Source organism: Sciurus vulgaris (genome assembly GCF_902686455.1).
Source record: "Sciurus vulgaris genome assembly, chromosome: 7".
NCBI lineage: Eukaryota > Metazoa > Chordata > Mammalia > Rodentia > Sciuridae > Sciurus > Sciurus vulgaris.
The window spans coordinates 111,292,922-111,312,427 of NC_136467.1; the positions used below are offsets into that span (position 1 = coordinate 111,292,922).

Consider the following 19,506-nt stretch of genomic DNA (forward strand, 5'->3'; position numbering starts at 1 on the left):
ATCCTTTACTTCAGAAATCTTAGAACAAATAGGACCTTGTAGGGGGCTTCCTAACAAAGATGCCCTACTGAGGACAAATTGCCTTGAATGTGGGTGGGCATGCTCCTTGTTTTTAACTAGAAGATTATGGCTTTTCTTCCAGAGAGTTGAATTGATGTCTCTATTGGCTTCCTCACAGTTGAGCACACCTAATAGCTGGAGGGTTTGTGTTAGATTATTGATGTAGCTAACAAAGCTTTATAGCAGCAACTTTGAAACCAAAGTGATCTCCAGTTGTATCATGTTCCTATTGCTCAAGCCCACACCACACTGTCAGAGACTGTGACTACCCCCACCCCAAAGTGGTCCTTCTTTCTTTCAAGTGGAGAATCCCTCACTGCTACTGTGTAACTGACAACTGCCCATCATTCCTCTGTATCCTGCCGGTGGTGGGGCCTTTTCTTTATCTTCATTTCTTGGGGATTTTGATTTTGGGGGAAGGGAGCAGTCAACACATGAGTCAACAGAAAGAAGAATACTGATTTTATCAAGAACTATGTCTCAGGGGATACCAGGGGAAGGGGAAGATGGAACAGTATTGCCATTGGCCTATACAAAGGGACCAGACATTACCATTTGGGGACAGTATAATTTTTGCTAACCAAAGGAGGGGGTGTGGAATGCACTGCCAAAATAAAGAAATGACAGAAAGATACAAAGCTTGCTTTAGTGCCTTTAGTGTCCAAGTACCTCACGGTGGGTCAGGTACTAAGGAGGTTCATTAACTAGTCAGTCTATCCCTTCTCAGTATGGAACCAGCTAGTAACTTGCACTAAGATGGGGCCTGAAAAGATGAAGCTGCCTCCTAAATACCTGACTCACCCCAGGGACAGTTGCTGTCAGCAGGCTGCACCAGCCTCTCCTATACCCACAAGAGACTCCTTTTCAATAAGGAAGGAAGGAACTTCTAGTTGGAGAACTTAGTAATGCATTGCTCTGATTTCCCTACAGCAGACACACCTGATGTTAAAACATCTGTACACATAACCAAAATTGCAAAGCATCTTCCCAAAACCACCAAGTTGCAGAATTTAAAAAATGTATTTGATAGCCAGATCTACTAATTGGGTCAGTTTTCCAAGACCTTTTGCTTCCCTGTTTTCCATGGGGGAAGAGGAAAAGGCGGCAGTCAGCAGCTGGTGATTGAAATACAATTCTCTGGCATATAAATCTTGGCCAACATAGTGTGTTATCCTGGCCAAGGTTCCCTGGTGCTCCCTGGACTCCTGGCGAAGGCCTGACCTTCCTGGTGACTGCCCTAAGGCTGCCCTTCAATGACTACCCTCTGAGGACAGTCCTCGGAATTCCAATGACCATCAGAATGGCGATGGTTGCAGCCTGCATCTCTGGAGCTCTTCACAATTTTAAATCTCATTTGAGCCTCAGAAAACTCTGTGTACGAATTAGGGAGGTATGATTATCTCCATTTTACAGATGGAGAAACTTGGACCCTGCTACTATAAGTGACCTACTCAAGGACACAGCGAATTATAGTGATGCTGTAGCCCAACCCATCTCCTCTGTCTCGTAGTCCACTGTTCTTTGAACAAACACTCATGGGCATAGAAAGGTCAGTGAGGAAAATATTCTGCCCAAAGTAAATTGTCTTTGTCTCCAGATGTTGGGATCGTTTCATGCAATTTAAATGCAGTAATAATCTGGTTACCAAAAATGGTCTATTTTTCATCACCAGCATTATAAATAGTTTTAAAAATAAGTACATCAGCTGAGATATATTACAATATTAATAATATATATCATATAATATGCTATCATGTTATAAACTTATATTTTTATGACTAAGTCCAGGAGTTTTCATAATAATGAGTCATAGCCTATTTATATAGATCATTAAGTCAATTTAAATTTATCATATTTCCATTTTAGGCCAAACAACTTGAATGTGAAGAAATGAAATCCCAGAGAAAAACCACTTTGTGCTTCATGTTTGCTGTGATTTATTCTTCCCAAGCAACGCTGAACTTGGATTTAGAGTCTGTTGTCCATCCTTTAGTGAGTAAATGCACGTCTGCTCCCTGCCACCTTTGTCTGATTTCCTAGGATTGTCACAGACAGGAAAATGGTTCTTCAAAGAAATTGGGAAGGGATTTTGAGAAAATGTTGTAAATGAAGTGGAGAGTGGATGTTAATGAATGTTAGTGTATTTACTGGGCCATGTCTTTCCATATTCTGAAACCAGTGGTGATACCAAGGAACATAAGTGCAGCTTGAGAGAGATCTCCCAGGCTGGTCACCTAACTCAGTCATAACCTCTAGACTTCCACGCGGTGACACTGAATGACAATAAAGCAGATTTGGAGGACCGAGCAGAGAATATGCCCTCAAAGGATTCCCCTTGAGCATCAGACTAGAACACATTTCAAAGGACATTGATCTGTGTGCATATCATAGTCACAGGTTGCTGTAGCTCAAGAGTTCATGGATATCATTTAAGACCTTTGTAACAGTTGTCCAGGTTGTTTTGCTTTTGGAAGATCCACAGAGTTTAGCTTAAGTCAAGGGAGTGACAAGTGTCCCTTACTCCTTACGGGAATTCTTGATTATTCCTTACTTAGGCTTTTCCCTGCTCCAGAGACAGGGCATATAATGAGTTGGGAAATATTGGAAGATTTGGAATTCTGCATCTCAGCTTCTTCATCAGTAGAACCATGGTGGTAGTAGTACTGACTTCCTATGATAGTTATGAAAATCGAATTATTTGATAAGAGGCCTAAAACTCATACCTGTTAATAATAAATGCCACACCAGTATTTGCTATTTTTGTGTCTCACACTGAAATGCCATTTTTTTCTACTGATTCTTTTTTTTTTTTTTTTCAGATATTATAGTTCTATTTTACCCCACCACAATCTTTAGAGCTTAAGTGGTACATTTTAGTCTTACAAAATATTTCTCTTTGTCCTACTTGGCACTTTTTGATTCAATCTTTTGTCTTCTATTCCAATTGTCAATCCTGCTTTTCTATTTGTGTTTGGCTAGTTTTTTGTTTAGCCTATAGTGTATTATTCTGCTTTAATGGTTCTCTGGTAAACAAAATATGTTTCAGCTTTTGGCCATTTTTCTCTTAAATTTAAGCAAATTAGACTTTGATTTGGGGAAAGAATTCATTCACGTTTGATATTATATTTTATATGCTTGATCAGTATCTTTTCCCATGATTTTATGCACTTTCTTCCACTGTTTTGGTGTCTTTTATTGTTTGACCTAGTTTTCTTGGTCTTTTTTTCTACTTACTTTGTGGCTTTGTGGGTATATATGTTGTTTCTCCTCTCAGCCTCCAGAATGCAGGGTATGACCTATGCAATGGTCTTGTTGCCGAAAGCTCAGTCCTTGTCTCTGATGCCAATTCAATAATGAGAACATGGTTGTGAGAAAAAGGAAAAAGGAGGTTTATTGCTTTGCTAGTAGAGGAGAAACACAGGCTGCATTCCAGGTGTGTCCTGACTCAGAGTAGGGGGAGTTGTCCAGAGCATCTAAAGGTGTGTTAACATTCACTTGTTAATTTGGGAGATATTCACTCCCTAAATCCTCTGGCAGATACCTCCTTCCTGTGGAGCACAGATAGCTAAGAGTAATCTGCTCCCTGACCCCAAGTTAGGGATGGGGAGAGGGAGAAGAGAAAAAGGCAAATTTTTCCCTTTTAAAAGTGGACCACTGTTACAGTATGTGGAAATTTGCTCATGAAAATAGAGAAGGGAAATTTTATACTTTTGAATTCACAGGGTCAGTATGGTCACTCAAGGTATGTAGGGAGAAAGTCAGCTCTTGAGTTGACCTCTGCAACTTGGTTAGATTTCTTCTGTTTCAGGGTCTCTAGTATTCCTTTTTCCTCCCTCTACTTCAAATCTTATTTATAGTGAAAGCCCGAAAAAAGTCCCTCCATTGCCAGGCTGCTCAGGGTATAAGACCTAACCTCTTAGGGTTGTTGGTGGAATTTGAACTTTGTCTCTCTGGAAACTCCCACTGCCTACCTACCCGCAAAGCTCCCACTTTTCCTATCTAGATCTGCCCTTGAAGGTTCTCTGTCTTCATATAACCCAAAAGCTGAGGAGCCCCATTGGAGAGATGCATTTTAGCCTGATCAGTTTATACTACAATAAACTGCTGCCCAGTTTCCACAGCTGATCTTCTACTTTCTTAAATGCAACATTCGGGCTTTTGAAAAATTGTGATACAATACGTATAGCAAAACATTCATTATCTTAACCAGTTTTAAATGTACATCTTGGTAGCGTTGAGTACATTCACATTATTGCATAGTCAATCTCCAGAACTGTTTTCCTCTTGCAAATGTGAAACTCTATCCAATGAACAACAACCCTTCCCCATCCCTCCCCCAGTCCCTGGCAACCACCTTTCTACACTGCCTCTATGAAATTTGATCCCTCTCTATACTAGGTACGATATAAGCAGAATCATGCAACATTTGTCTTTTTTTGGCTGGCTTATTTCATTTGTAATAATGTCCTCAAGGTTCATCCATGTTGCAGTCTATGATAAAATTTCCCTCCTCTGGATAAAATTCCCTTGTAAGCCTGTACTGTAAGAAAAATGCAGCTCAGTTCGGGTCCCAAGGCAGCTCAGACCATTGAATCCAGGGGAGCAAGCACTCTGGGGTGCCTAGTCTGGGATGCAGTTCAGTGACGGCACCCAGAAAGCCACTCTGGACAAGAGAACTCACAACAGAGATTTTATTAGGCAGACGACCAGAGCATCTGTTCTCAGGGCTGGAAGAGAGAGAGAGAGAGAGAGAGAGAGAGAGAGAGAGAGAGAGAGAGAGAGAGAGAGAGAGAGAGAAAGAGAGAGAGAGAGAGAGAGAGAGAGAGAGAGAGAGAGAGAGAAATGAGAATGGTTGGTGCAGGAGCTTCTCCTAAGTAGTGGAATTTTGTGGGCTAACAACCATCAGGTCAATTGCTGAGAAGGGGGCTCACAGGAAGACTAGTGGACCAATAGCTGGCTAGGATGTTCACAGACTGCCAATCTAGGTTGGAAGATGGGAGGGGGAGAAATGGCTGCAGTGTAAAGGGCAGGGGAGCAACTTTATATTATATTCCCCCATTTTTGTTTTTATAAGAAGATATTTTTTGGGGCATATGGATGAAGGTCCATCTTCAGTAACTGCTTCCTGCTGGGCTGTGGACGTAGAGCTGATTCAGGGTAGAGAGATGTCATTGTGGTAGGTGGGAGTTGCGGACCTGATAGTTCCTCTGGGGAGTGCATTTGTAGCCAGGCTCCATTTCTTTTCCTGTGAGATCCTGATATTCCTGTAATACAAGCTGATTAATAGTCTGATTAGAAATTTTTTGAATTTGATTTTGTACAAATCTTAATGCACAGGGAGCAAAGGCCAGTATGATGGCAATTACATGGAGTGGGGATATGAATGGAAGAATAAGTTGCCATAACTGGCCTGAAATGGGCCACAAGAATCCTCTGTTAAGTTCATTCCTTCTCCTCTCCAAGTCCTCCTGCAGCTGTTTGATCTTGTCCTTAACAATACCTGATTGGTTTTCCTGTAGGAAAAGACAGAGCCGCCCCCCCCCCGCCTTTTGACTGTTAGGAGGTCTAATGTATGACGATTTTGGAGAACCACCACGGCCAGGGAGTCTAGCTGATTTTGGAGGGTAAGAATGGACTCTGCCACCCTTGAATGTCCACAATGAGTTGGTTGGAAAGCTATTGAAATTATTGATAGTATGTTAAAGAGGTGGTTATTCCTGCTGTCCCAGCTGCTATGCCAGCAGTCACCCCAAGGGTAGCTAGCAAGGGTATGAATTGTATGGCTCTTAGGTCTGGGCCTTATGTTGATTGTGAGGGGTATTGGGACCTCCTCATCTCCAGGGACTATGACTATAGCAGGAAATTAGAGAACAAAAGCACAGATGCCCTACCACTCTGGACAAAGGCAGTAATAGATAGCCATCCCAAAGAGAAGAGAGACTTTGGCTGATGGGGGGCAAAGAGCATTTGTAGAGGGTGCATGGTACTCTACCTGTGAACACTCCCCTTTCCTTAGTGAGCCCACAGAGTGGTTTCCATTGGAGGATATGCACCTGGAAACAGATTGGAAGGGAGGCACTCCTGGTAATTTTGGGGTGATATCCGCCTGCCTCTGAAAGGGTGCTGTTGAAAGTCAAGGAGCTGTTAAAATTTATGGCGCTGGCCAGCAGATGAGAGAGCCCCACTCTCATGCACATCCAACATCCCTGTGCCATGAGAGGATTAGTTAAATTGAGTATGTGGTGTGTGGTGGCAACTATCTGTGTTAAGAGTAGATCCTGGGGGATTGGTTCTCAGCTAATGGAGAGGTTGAGGGGATGGCAGGTGGGATAAAACAGGTCATGTAGGATCTGGGGTATTTCTGTGAACAATTCCTTGTGGTGTACTTGGTCTGTTATGCCTCCCCTATCTGATATGCCCCAGTGGATTTGATAGGACCAGCAATAGGTGTCAGGATTCCACCTTTTGTTCCATGTTTGTTGTGAGTCCCAGGGACAGGTGTAGCTGGCACTGGGGAGTTTGACTTTTCCTGTCCAATATCTTGGATTGCTGTTCTTGCAAAGGGAAGCTGACATGTAGCACTGATTGTGAACTTATGTAAAGTGGGTAAAGCATCTCTGGGGACAATAGGAGTCTATCTTCCAGTAGTCCTGTGGGCAATCGGGGAGGGAGGGAATGGCTGGCATTTGAACAGATCTATTGAGAAAAAATCCAATGGTTAGGAAAATGGCAGACAGGGCGAATGGCAGGGGAGGCAAGAATGGAGCTAGTAGTTCAGTCCTCATGACTGGGTGTGGTTGTCTGGTGCCTCAGTTGTCTGGTCCTCAGTCTCTGGAATGGGAGAAAGGGTGGAGGGCTTGATGGCCCTTAGCCTGAGTGGAGAGGTCCCACAGGGGCGGCCAAGTATTGGTTGGAAGAAGCCTGCAGGTTAGAAGCTGGAGAGGGGTTTGCAGATTGAGAGTAGAGTTTAACCTGAGAGATGTGTAGCCATCCTGGTAAATCTTGCACCTTGACAGCTGTTGGTGTAGCCAGGATCACCATTTGGGGGCCTCGCCATTTGGGAGATAGAGGGGCTGTGGCCTCCTGAGGAGGAGAGATAAGAACTTGGTCTCCTATTTGAAGAGGTTGAGCCAGGGGGCCAGACAAAGGTCTAGGCAGGGAAGAGTCAGCATAACCCCATGGAAATGCTCAAATGTGGTTTAGGAGAAGAACAGATATATGAGAAGGAAGAAGGGAAGGAAGGGGTGCTATCCCAGGGGGAAGGATGGGACGACAGTACATCAGCTCGAAAGGGGAAATATTAGCAGGTTTCTTTGGGAATGAGTGAAGATGCAGAAGAGCAAAGGGCAGGAGTTTAACCCAGTCAAGGTGAAATTCTAAAGAGAGCTTGGTTAAGGCATTTTTAAGAGTTCCGTTTGCTCTTTCTACTTTACCTGATGACTTTGGGTGAAAGGGAATGTGGAAATGCCAACCCCAAGGGCCATGGCAAGTTGTTGGGTGACTTGGGAAATGAATTCAGGCCCATTATTGACTGGAAGGAAGTAGGTACTCCAAAGCGAGGAATGATTTCATGAAGGATGAAGGTAGAGACGGTTAGTGCCCTTTTGTTGGAGGTGGGGATGGCTTCAACCCATTCTGAGAAGGTGTCTATCATAACCAATAGGTATTTAGACTTTCTTACTGTGGGCCTGTGAGTGAAATCAAGTTGCCAGTCTATCTCTGGAATGGTGGCAGAGGCTTGGTGAGTCGGAAAAGTGAGGGGCCTGACAGCTATAGTATTGGTTTGTAGGCAAACTTCACATGTGGAGGAGAGTTCTTTCAGAAATGAGATGTCAGAGGAGGATAGTTGCAGATGATTCTTAGCAAATTGTAAGAGTGAAGAAAGTTTGGGGTGGAATAAACGGTGGAGGTAGGAAGGTATCTCCCTGTTGGGAGGCGGTGGAGGTAAGGGATCATGGAGAGCCGTAATGGGGGCTGGCGTGGATGACAGGGCAACCCTTTTAGACCCCTCATCTGTCTTGTTGTTGCCTGAAGAGATGAATGATTGGTCTGTTTGATGGGCTCGGCAATGTACAAGGCCTATAGTTGCTGGGAGGTGAAGAGCCTCAAGGAGGTTTAAGATGTAGCTAGAGTTGCTGATGGAGTTCCCTTTTGTAGTAAGGAGGCCCCTCTCTTTCCGAACAGCAGCATGGGAAAGGATGATGTGAAAAGCATATCTGGAGTCAGCGTAGATTGTGAGGGGTTCTCCCTTTGTAAGGGTGAATGCACAGGTGAGGGCGATTAGTTCCACCTGTTGGTTGGTGGTGTTGTTAGGTAGTGGTCCTGACCACAACCTTTTCCAGAGAGACAATGACCAATGGCATATTCAGCTCGTCGGATCCCTTCATGGAGAAAAGAGCTCCCATCAGTGAACCACATGAAAGTCGGGCTGTGTAAGGGCCCCTCCTGATCATTGGAGGGACAGGGGAGTAACTCCTCCAGAGTCTCAAGGCAGCTGTGGGATACTGAAGCATGTATGTTGGAAGGCAGGGATAAGAGGGTGCTGGATTTAAAGGAGGACATGTCTAAAAACAAAAACGGGGAAATATAATATAAAGCTGCTCCCCTGCCCTTTTTTCTCCCCCTCCCATCTTCCAACCTAGATTGGCAGTCTGTGAACATTCTAGCCAGCTATTGGTCCACTAGTCAGCCTGCAAGCCCCCTTCTCAGCAATTGTCCTGATTGGTATTAGACTGCGAAATTCCACTACTTAGGAGACGCTCCTGTGCCATTCTCTCTCTCCCTCTCTCTCTCTCTCTCTCTCTCTCTCTCTCTTTTCCTCTCTCTCTCTCTCTCTCTCTCTCTCTCTCTCTCTCTGTCCTCTCTCTCTCTCTCTCTCTCTCTCTCTCCTCTCTCTCTCCTCTCCCCCCCCCCCCCCCCCCCCCCCCCCCCGCCCTGAGAGCATGAGAGCAAACGCTCTGGTCGTCTGCCTAACAAAATCTCTGGTGTGAGTTCCTGTGTCTGGCGTGGCTTTCTGGGTGCTGTCGCTGGACTGTGACTCAGACTGGGCATCCCAGAGTGCTTCCTCCCCTGGAGCAAGGGTCTGAGCTGCCTTAGGACCCAAAATGAGCTGCATTTTTCTTACATATACCATGTTTTGTTCATTCATCATCCACTCATGGCACTTGGACTGGTTCTACCTCTTGCCTATTGGGATAATGCCACTGGGTTTGCATGGGGGGATGGGGAGAGGTGCCTACTCCAGTGACCACCCTCGAGTATTGAGGCTGTATGTACAGTTCTGGCTTGAAGCCTAGCTCAGCTCTGACCCCCACTATCTTTGGAGACTTTGTTAAGTTTCTTCATCTCTGAAGCTAATCCTCTGCCATAAATAAGACTAAATAGCATCTCCCTAACAAGTTTGTTGTGAGAATTAAACCCTCAGACATGCATGCCTTAGCACTGTAACTAGCTTAGACCCCCAGGGCTTCTAAATTGGTAGTGATTTTTCAATATTCTGCTACAAATAAATACCTGTTAATATCCTTATATTGAGGGGACATTCTAATAGGACTATTACTGAGATAATTGTACAACATGGCAGCAATAATGTTGAGATTCTAAGTCAAAAAAAAAAAAAAAAAAAAAAAAAAGAGCAGTGGGTGGTGGGGCTCCAGGGAGGACTGTGGTTTGAAACACGGGCTGGGGCTTGGTGACTCCCTTGTTTGCCATAGCCTTCCCTGGGGATTTTCTTTTCCATGAGTTAAAAGCCACCTCTCATTCCTGACTAATTGTCCACCCTGCTCCTGGCCAACCTGCTCCACCCCCACCGCAGTTATTTGGAAAGTCATCATGTCTGAAAGGTGGGGCGCTTCCTGGAATTGGTGACCTTGTCTCTTCCGGCTGAGGCTCAGCCATCAGGAAATCCCCTCCGGATGGACAGAGCTGGCCACTGTGGCTCAGATCCTCATCTGGGCCCCTCTGCACAGCATATGCAGGGGAAGATGGCATGGAGACCTGCTTTCTGTCTTAAGTAAATATACAGCTGAGTCTTCTGAGCCCTGGGGGCATCTGTGCTCCCTCATGAGTGACGTGTCTCCGCACATTGTTTTTCATAATGTGAGAAACTGAGGCTTAGAGGAAGTGAATGACTTTTCCAGTTAGGAGGGAGCTGAGGTGGTGAGATTCAGTTCATGGTGTGACTCCAGAGCACTCTGGGGGAGGTGGCAGAGAGCGCTATATTCAAATTCTGTATTCAAATCCAGGTCCCATGATTGGCAGTTCAGCTCTTTGCACCTTCTCAGATCTGGGACAGTTGGGGTTATTCACCACTACCACCTCCTCCCCCAGCTCCCTGAGGCCTTATTGCTGTCAGTGGGCCTTTTCTCCATTAGCTCTGATGACTGCAGGCTTAGCTTAAAGAGTAAGTTCCTCTCATGAGAATCTTCACTTGACAACAGAGTCCAGGAGATGACAGGGATTAGAGGCAGTGCTTCGCAAAGAAAGTTGCAAACATTCAGTGCTCTGAAAGTCTGCGATGATCTCCATAAAAACTCAAGAAAGTTTCAAGAGGCAATGTTTCCAAAAAGGTGACCTCACACCTAGGGATATGCTGGTTAAAAGGATGGTTTTCTCTACCTTCCCCAGACCTACTGAATGAAAGTGGGGGAACGGGAGCCAAATCATTTTCATTCTCACAGAGATTTGAAATACTCTGCCTTAGAGAACCAAAGTGCACCTTGATTGTTACATTCAGCAGACAGCAGCAAGTCTCCCCTGGAAAACAGGCACAATAAAACTTGGGAAAACTTCCAAATGTGACCCCTGGAAGTCATGGTCTCCTGGGCTGTGAGGCCCCCCAACCACAGCCCACAAGTAGCAGACAAAGAAGTTTCCTGGTAGCTACCTGCTCCCTGCCCCCAGGCCCCAGGGAGGATGGAGTCAGGAATGCACTGAAGAACCTTCCTTCTGCTTGGGCACAGGCCCAAAGCAGGCTCCAGGGGAAACCAGCAGGAACCAGTCTATACATTGACTTTGCGCCTTCAGTTCCTGAATACTTAAGTACTTCTAAAATAGCCTCAGTGCAAATGAAGCAGTGACTGCGCTTTTGGAATTCCAATCATCATCCATTATGCCTATATTATTTCTCCAAGGGCATTTGTGAATGTTCAGGTACATGTCCCACCCCACTTCCTACTGACTTTAATACTTCCCTCAACCTGAGTCTCCTAAAGGGATAAGGGAGACAAAAGACCAAACCTCACACAGAGCTGTAAACCGGCCTTATCTGATAAGTGTAACTGAATAAGGGCAGGGAGACAAAGCCAGGGGAACTATTTTTGGGAAAGGAAGAGAGCGGATGAGATTGCAGAGATAAAGAGAAAACTCCTGCTGAGTGAAGAGAGATTGGCTCATTGAGACAAATTCAGTCTCCTGTGCATCACCTGCTATGGCAGTGCCCATGTGGACCAAGTGCAGACTCTGGAACCAGGCTAGTGAACTTGAACCCTCACCCTCCCATTAAAGACGTGTGACCCGAGGCAAGTTATTTGCCCTCTCTGCACCTTATTTTCTCATCAGTGCAATGTGGATAATTGTGACCCCTAACCATTAGATCATCCTAGCACAGAGTGTGGAATACATTTTAGGAATCATGTTTATTGCTGTTATGAGGTGACATACCTAGAAAATAATGGTAGACTCACAGATGTAGAGTGTCTTCTGCTTCAGGTGGTGCTCATTAGATTTGAAGTTCATAGGAAAGGACACGTCTCTGGGGTTATCTGGGAAGACTTCAAAGAGGCGCTGTTCCTCTGTTAGCTTTGAAGGGAGTTTGGGTTGGCTGCACACCACAGGAAATCCCACCTGCAGGCAATGATGAGTTAAGAGGGCCAAGATAGGTTAAAGGGAAGGGATAGGCTTGGTGACCAGCTGCAGAGCTAAAGATGAACCCATCAGTAAAGTTGGTCAGTGTCTCTACTTCAACGAAGAATCTGCATGATGAATAGAGATGAACTTCACAAAGATGAACCAGGCAGCCATGTGTAGAGATGAGTGACACCCCAGAAAAGTATAATGCCTGTTCCCTAATAGCGTCTACTATGTAACCAAAGCTACTCTCATTTCTTTACGTTTAGTAATCATTTGATCTTTACAACAACCTTATAAAGTGGCTAGAGATGGTTAGAACTGAGGCACAGAGTTAAGGAACTTGCCCAAGTTCACAGAACTATTTTATAATGAAACTAGGTTTTAAACTGAACATCTGCAGAGTCCTTGCTTTTAACCACTGTACTAGATGATAATAACTGAAATGGACTAAAAGCTTACTGTATGCCATATTGTAGTTTGCTTAGTTCTTATAAAAATCCTGCAAAGTTGGCACTAGTATTCATATTTTAGAGAAAAGAAAGCTGAGGTTCATTGAAGATAAGTAACTTCTCCAAGTTCACACAGCTAGTAAGTGACACAGCCTTGTATGTGGGCAGTCTGAGTCTAGACCAGGCTCTCTTCATTTTTACCTTAAACAGCAATGGAATCATCTAAGAGAAAAAGGACCAGAGAAGGACCAGAGGAGAAAAACATAGTTCTTAAGCCCTAATGTAGCAGAAATGTTAAGGTGGGGCCAGGCCTGAGTGCTAAGAAGAGTTGCAAGACCTGTCTAATAGGGCAGTGGAATGACTCGGGGTTCAAGTTTAGGTGGAAGAGCACAAGTTTAGAGCATCATCAATTATCTTTCTTGACACTGAGAAACTCAGCTATGATGATTTCTTTTGCTTCTGGATCTAGAGACTGGTCTATAGGAAGTGCATTCGTAGGTCACACTACAGAGGTGACTTCCTGGTTTTCCCAACCCTTCCACTGCTGTCTCCTGTCATCCCTGAGTGCATGGTGCTGGCCCAAAATATGCAGCCTTAAGCCAGTTCAAACACCTAGGGGTACATGAGCAGGAAGCCAAACTGAAAAGACTTCTTAATATTAATCAACAACTTTCTCCAACATTCTTTCAGATTCTACAAGAACATGAACTAACTGCTGCAGAACCAGTAAGGCAAAAACGAGCAGGTAAGTAAATTTGGCTTGCATGGTGGTTTCTTTTGTAAGTCCAATCAAATGGTATGTGTTATAACATTTTTAAGCACTTTGATCTCCATAATTCAGTCTCTAAGCACATCAGAGTCAAAAGTACTTGATCAAATGACATAAATGGGTCATAGCAATACATTTCAATCCCCTTTCCTCTCCCATCATCGTGACCTCCTCCTATCCCCAGGACCTCCCTGTGGCTCTCTCTTCACCTGCCCTCCAGCAGCACTCAAAAGCCTGCTCCTCTCCTCCCAACCTAGCAGCCTCTCTTCCTTCCCACCTTTTAAAAATTTCTCTTGCTCCATACTTTGTGAATCGACCTAACAACTAGGCTCAGATTCTTCTATTTCCCACAACAATTTTCCACTAAACTGCAAAGAAGTAGTCTGGAAAATACAAGACTCTGCCCTCTGGAGAGTTTGGAACGGGAGAGCTGTGACCACGAACAGAAAGAAACACTGATCTTTGTGTCTTAGACTGTTTTTTGTAGCTATAACAAAATATCTGAGACCAGGTAATTTTTAAAGAATAAGGGTTTTTGTCTCATGATTCTGGAGGATGGCAAGTCTGAGAGAATGGCATCTGGTGGGTATCTTCCTGCTGTGTCCTGACAGGGTGGAGAGCATCACAGGGTGAGACAGAGGAATGTGCTAGCTCAGTCTCTATTGCTCCTCTTAAGAAGTCACTAATGCTATCCTGGGACCCCATCCTCATGACTTCCTCTGATCCTAGTTACCTCTCAAAGGCCCCACCCTCAAATAACATTAACATCTAAATATGCAGATTACATGTTCAACACATGAACTTTTGGGGACACATTTGAACCACAGCACTTGCATCTGGTCCCAAGTGCAGGACCCTGCACAGGTGTCAGTGCACATCTGCAGGCTAGATTCCCGGACACCTGATCTCCCATCAAAACAATCTTTCAGAGAAACAAACATGTCATTTCTCTCCATAAAGCCCTTCATGAGCTTGGCGGAGGACTCAGAGCTAAAAGCCAATCATCTGTTCATGGCTCCCGGGGTCTTACATGGTCTCCCCATTCGATCGCCTTCTGTTCCCTTTCACATAGGCCATGGCTGCCCGTCATCCCCATTTGCTTGACTGAAGGACTTCTGCTTACATGTCAAGTTTCCCGAGCTCCTGCTGGGCAAGACCTTCCATCCATCCATTTCTCAAACTGTCAGGATGCTTTCCCTGGGTTCTTATTACCCTTGAAACATTTTCTATCTCTTCATCTGTCCCAACCCATTGTAAAGATTTGACTTCCTGTTTGCCATCCCTAGTAGTTGGGTGCTCCCTTGCATCCTCTTCATGTCTGTGGCCTGGCATTGAGCCCAGTTTCTCTTTCAGTAAATGAGCAAACAAATGAAGAACTTGCATGTTTATGTCCTAGCCATCTCTTTCTGAGTTCCTACTGGTAAATGTCTGCGAGCTGAGGGGCAGTGCCTCTTCTCTAGAAGGTGAAACTTCTTAACCAATCACATTGTGATTGAATCATTTTCAGACATGTTGCAACTTGATTTATTTAGCTTTGTGGTCCAAAAGAGACACAAGGCAGCCAAAGAGAGTAGCCTTGCCCTGAGGACAAAACACAGGTGTCTGTGAGAGTCCTTCATGCTTCAGTAGTCAGATGCAACTGTTGCTCAGTGCTGGAAATGAGAAACGGACTACAATTTATTAAACTCTCGAAATACTCGTTGGAAAGCCCTAGTGCTGCTGGGATACCCTCCCTCTTCTTCTCCTTTTCTTTTCTTTTCCTTCACTTAGACTGCATTCTCTCATCCCAGTGGAATCCCACTCGCCCTCTCCCTCCTTCCTACCTGTGGCAACCTGAACTTGCTGTGCTTTAACACAAGTATCCTTGTCCCCTCCCCTCAGACAATCCCTTGAGCCCTTCTGTACCCTGTGACAGGTATAGTGTCAGAGATGTGCCATTTGGTGTTTTGAAAGACTTTTTTTTTTTGGTACTAGGGATTGAACCCAGGGGCATTTTACCACTGAGCCACATCCTCAGCCCTTTTTCATTTGTTAATTTGAGACAGGATCTCACTAAGTTCCTCAGGGCCACACTAAGTTGCTGAAGCAGGCCTTGAACGTTCTATCCTTCTGTTGTTGGGATTACAGGGATGGCCCACCACACCTGGCTTGAAAGACTTCTATTACTATTTTTAAATCAAACTCTTTTGTGGATGAATTTCAGCTCTGTGTTTCCACCAAGTTCTTCCTGGGCTGAGGCTGCTGGCTTCCTCGGGAGCAGTTTTACCCCACAGCTGTAAAAGTTAACTTCTCCCTGTGCTCCTGAGCCTGATGTTTATGACCCACTGTGGCAGTGTGAGGGGGCAGCTGGTGGGCAGGAAGCTACCTCCACATCTAAGGATTTGACATTCCAAAACTTTTCCAGGCATGCTTTCATTAAAAACAATCATGACAGTGATAAATCACTATGAAAATATGTTTTCCATTTATTATACAAGGTCCTCTGAGCTCTTGGGCCTCTCGAGTCATTTGGGAAGTGTTAATGAGTCAGCCCATCATCTGCAGAAGATGGATTGGACTTAGTACTTTTACAAAATCACTGAAGTAAGAAATGATCATAGAAAGGCCCAGCTGGAGGCCCTAGGAAACAGGAATGTAAGTAGCAATGAAGAGCTTGGCTCTCCAGGACAGTGATGAAAGAGAGGAACAGGAGAGCTTCATCCAGCAGAATGCCATGTGATGGTGCCTCTGTTTCCTTGGAGTACCCCTTAAGTGAGGTGCTGGGGCTGGGCTCTAATCCTGGGTGGCATTCCCTTTCTCATATGTATACATCTCCCTTTTTGAAGCCTCAGTGATGGACATAAGGATACAAAGTTTCCAAGAGCAAGTAAACTAGGTCAGGAATTTTCTTTTGAACTGCTGGACCAAACTTTTACAGTTTGGGATAAAATCATATTTAAAGGTAAAATACATTTTCATTTATTCTCAGCATAGTGTGGACTTCTACCTAAGTGACTCTAATGAGCTATATAGTCTCACTGGTCTCTTGAGATACACACACACACATACACATACATATCATATATATGTGTCACATGTATATTTATTATTTATTTATTTATTTATTTATTTATTTATTGGTACAGGGTATTGAACCCAGGATCGTGTGCTTGCAAGGCCAACACTCTACCAACTGCCCATCCCCAGCCCATCACATGTATATTGTAGTTACATATCACATATCTGTCTCACATATATTACATATAGGCATCTCATACACATGCACACATATTATCAGAGTCATAACCTTACATTTTGTTTTGTTTTGTTTTAGTTTGGTTTTTGTGTGTTTGTTTTTGGTACCAGGGACTAAACCCAGGGGTGCTTAACTGCTGAGCCACATCCGCAGCCCCCCTGCCTTATTCAAAGGGTCTCCTTAAGTTGCTCACAACCTCAATAATTGATGAGGCTGACTTGGAACTTAACAATCCTCCTTCCTCAGCCCCTCCAAACTGCTGGGATTACAGGTGTGCACCACCATGCCTGGATCCTTATAGAGTTGTTGAGAGGATTAAATGATGTTATGTACATACTACTTTGGAAATGTTAATAAAATTATCTAGGGTTTTAAAATCATTTTTTAAAAAATTAAAAACAAAGTTGACTGATTTATTTATAAAAATAATGCTGCATTTGATAGGGCCTGATGTGTCCCTGGCATAGAGAGGTATTTGACCAGTCCCAGATAATTATCTGAAGGTGGGAAAATGGGTGCCATGACAGAGGACTTAGCCTTTTAGGAAAACTCTTTCCCAATGCTACTGGGAAGAGAAACCTGCACACAAACCCAGAACCAGAGACAAGAATAAGTGTGGAATGGCCTGTGAGAGCAGAGTGGTTGGTGGGGGCAGAGGGGACAAGCATGTGTGGAAGCATGAAGAGCTACATCAGGAAGTGCATCCCTGCTGACTGAAAGGCTGGCACCGAGAGTGGCTGATAAAAGCCACATGGTGATTATAGATGAATTAGATGAAGAAATTATTACCTGAGAGACCAGCTGGGAGATTCAGCAGCCTGGATATGGGTCCCTGGCTATGGAGAAAGATAGGAAAGAAGCAGAAAATACACCTGCCTAAGACCATTTGAGAAATGGAGTCAAAGGACTGGAGCCAGATGTGACTGGCAGGGAGTTAACATGAACAATGGTCCAGATGCCTCTCCAGGAGAGGTCAAACCTGGGACACTGTGTGCTGAGGAGGCCACTGGGAGAGACTCGAGTTGAAAGGAAAGCCTTATTTTCGAGGTCTACAGAAAAGCTCAAGATTAAATCTAAAGGGGATCTTCATGTGAGGACTGAAAGTGGACATTTCTTATTGCTTTGCACTAACCCAAATGTCAGTTGCAAAAGTTCTTTACCCTGGGTCTCTGAGCTTCATTGGGAAGCATATCTCAGGGACTGGCCCTAAAGAGTCCTCATTGGGTTTTCTTTGGCATCCCAAGAAATGACTGGTGGGAAACAGAGGGCAAGAGAGGGGGTTCCAGGCTGAGAGGGCAGGACACTCAGAGCCTGCCCTAGATGTGTGATACTTCTTCACCTTTCAGCCAGAACCAGGTCCCTACCAGGTCAGATCACCAGCTGCCCATGCGGAAATCCTGACTTCAGTGGACCTGTCAGTGCAGTATGCTGGCCCTTTTTGATGTGGGGCCAGGAAATGCTGAGCATTTCCCAGTTTGAGGAACAGGGTTTTGGTTTTCATGGCCTTCATCTTTCCTGTGATAACACGTGGTGATCAGTGCTCTGGTGGTAGATGTGTGTGTTGGTTTAGAGCTTGACATTGAATATCAGGACAGTGTTTTTTTTTTTTTTTAATTCTGGTTAGAGTTTGGTTCATTTAACTGTTTCACTGTTGAAACCTGATGAGACTAGTGTTATTTCTTCTCAATCTTCGAATACATAGCTATATAGAATATAATCATGATATTTATTTTAATCTGCTTTACTGTTACTACTGGCTATGATATACCAGCCACTGCTAAGGGTATTCATGTAGGATCTCAATTCCTTTTCATTTTATTTGTTCTTTTTAGATATACATGACAGTAGAGTATATTTTGACATATAATACATACATGGAGTAAAACTTCCCATTCTTGTGGTTGTACCTGATGTGGGGTTACACGGGTCATGTATTCATATAAGAACACAAGAAAGTTAAGTCTGATTCATCCTGTCTTTCCTGTTCCCATCCCCCCTCCCTTCCCTTCATTCCCCTTTGTCTAATCCAATAAACTTCTATTCTCTCCCAGCCCTTATTGTTTGTTAGCAGGATCCCAATTCCCTAACAACAATTCTATAGAGAAAAATCTTACCCTGAATTTACAAATGAACAAAGTGTAGCTCACAAAATTTAATGAGCAACCCAGATAAGAAGGCCTTCCACTCTGCTCTCTGAAGATCCAAAGTGCAGGATCATAGTGAAAAGTCGCAGTTTTCAACATGTGTTTCTGGTTCTTGCCTATGTGGTCCCATTTCTTGACTCCAAAGCAGCTTTGTAGAGTGAAAAGGACTGGCAGATCTGTCTCAACTCACCAGATCTGTCCCATCTCACTTTATGTGGGACTAACTTTGATGATTTGGGTCCATACTTCACAGTCCGGTGGTCTGTTTTGCATGGTGCAGACCTCCTTCTCCATCCACGCCTGCTAGGTGGGCCATAGCCTGGAATTCTGACAGTTTCCCCCTGTGTGAACAAACCTTTCTAAAACCCAAAGGGAGAATAGGATCATTTGATTGTATCTGTTGATGGCAGGGTATGACATAGATAACCGCTTATTGCTGTCACCTTCTATCAGGATAAGGGAGCATTGTCCCTTTTGTCAAGAGAAAACAGCACCAAACTCCTTTCCCCAGGGCAAAGTTGGCAGGCTTCCTTCTTCTGCAGGTGGGAGATTAATTTATGCATCTACTGAGGCTCTGATTCTGAGAAGCCACTATTCCCACCAGCCTGGCCAGGCAAAAGTATTATTGTTTTCTTAAATAGCTATGATTAAGACACAGAACTGCTTTTTTGCAGTTTGTGGCCAATTTTCCAGAAATGTCTCTTTAAGATAAGTGGTGTGAGGTTGGCAGTGACTTATGGGAAAGGAGAGGGGAAATCCTGGTAGGTTTGTGCCTCCTGGGCCTATGATATGCCTATGTCTGTGTCTGCTGACACCTGGAATTGGCTGCCTTCCACTCGGCATTGGTGAGCCAGAAAAACCCAGACAAACAACACAGGGAGCAAAGGAGACTGAGAAAAAGAAAACACACTAAACTATCAGCAGCAGCAGAGGAGAGTGGAGGGCATCTAAAATACACAGGCAGAAGTGGGGAAGCTGTCCTCTGTCCCTCCTGGGTCC

The 19,506-nt window shown here is 44.4% G+C and overlaps 1 protein-coding gene across 5 annotated transcripts in view; it reads left to right on the top strand.

Annotated features, from left to right (window-relative positions):
• Positions 1-19,506, top strand: part of ADGRF5 (adhesion G protein-coupled receptor F5) — a 96,618-nt gene that overhangs the window by 35,153 nt on the left and 41,959 nt on the right. For all 5 annotated transcript variants that reach the window (XM_079147143.1, XM_079147139.1, XM_079147141.1 and 2 more), the window contains exons 2-3: positions 1,927-2,052; positions 13,050-13,104. In XM_079147143.1, coding sequence (XP_079003269.1) covers positions 1,951-2,052; positions 13,050-13,104 — 157 coding nt within the window. In that variant the 5' untranslated portion in view covers positions 1,927-1,950. The remainder of the gene's footprint in view (positions 1-1,926; positions 2,053-13,049; positions 13,105-19,506) is intronic.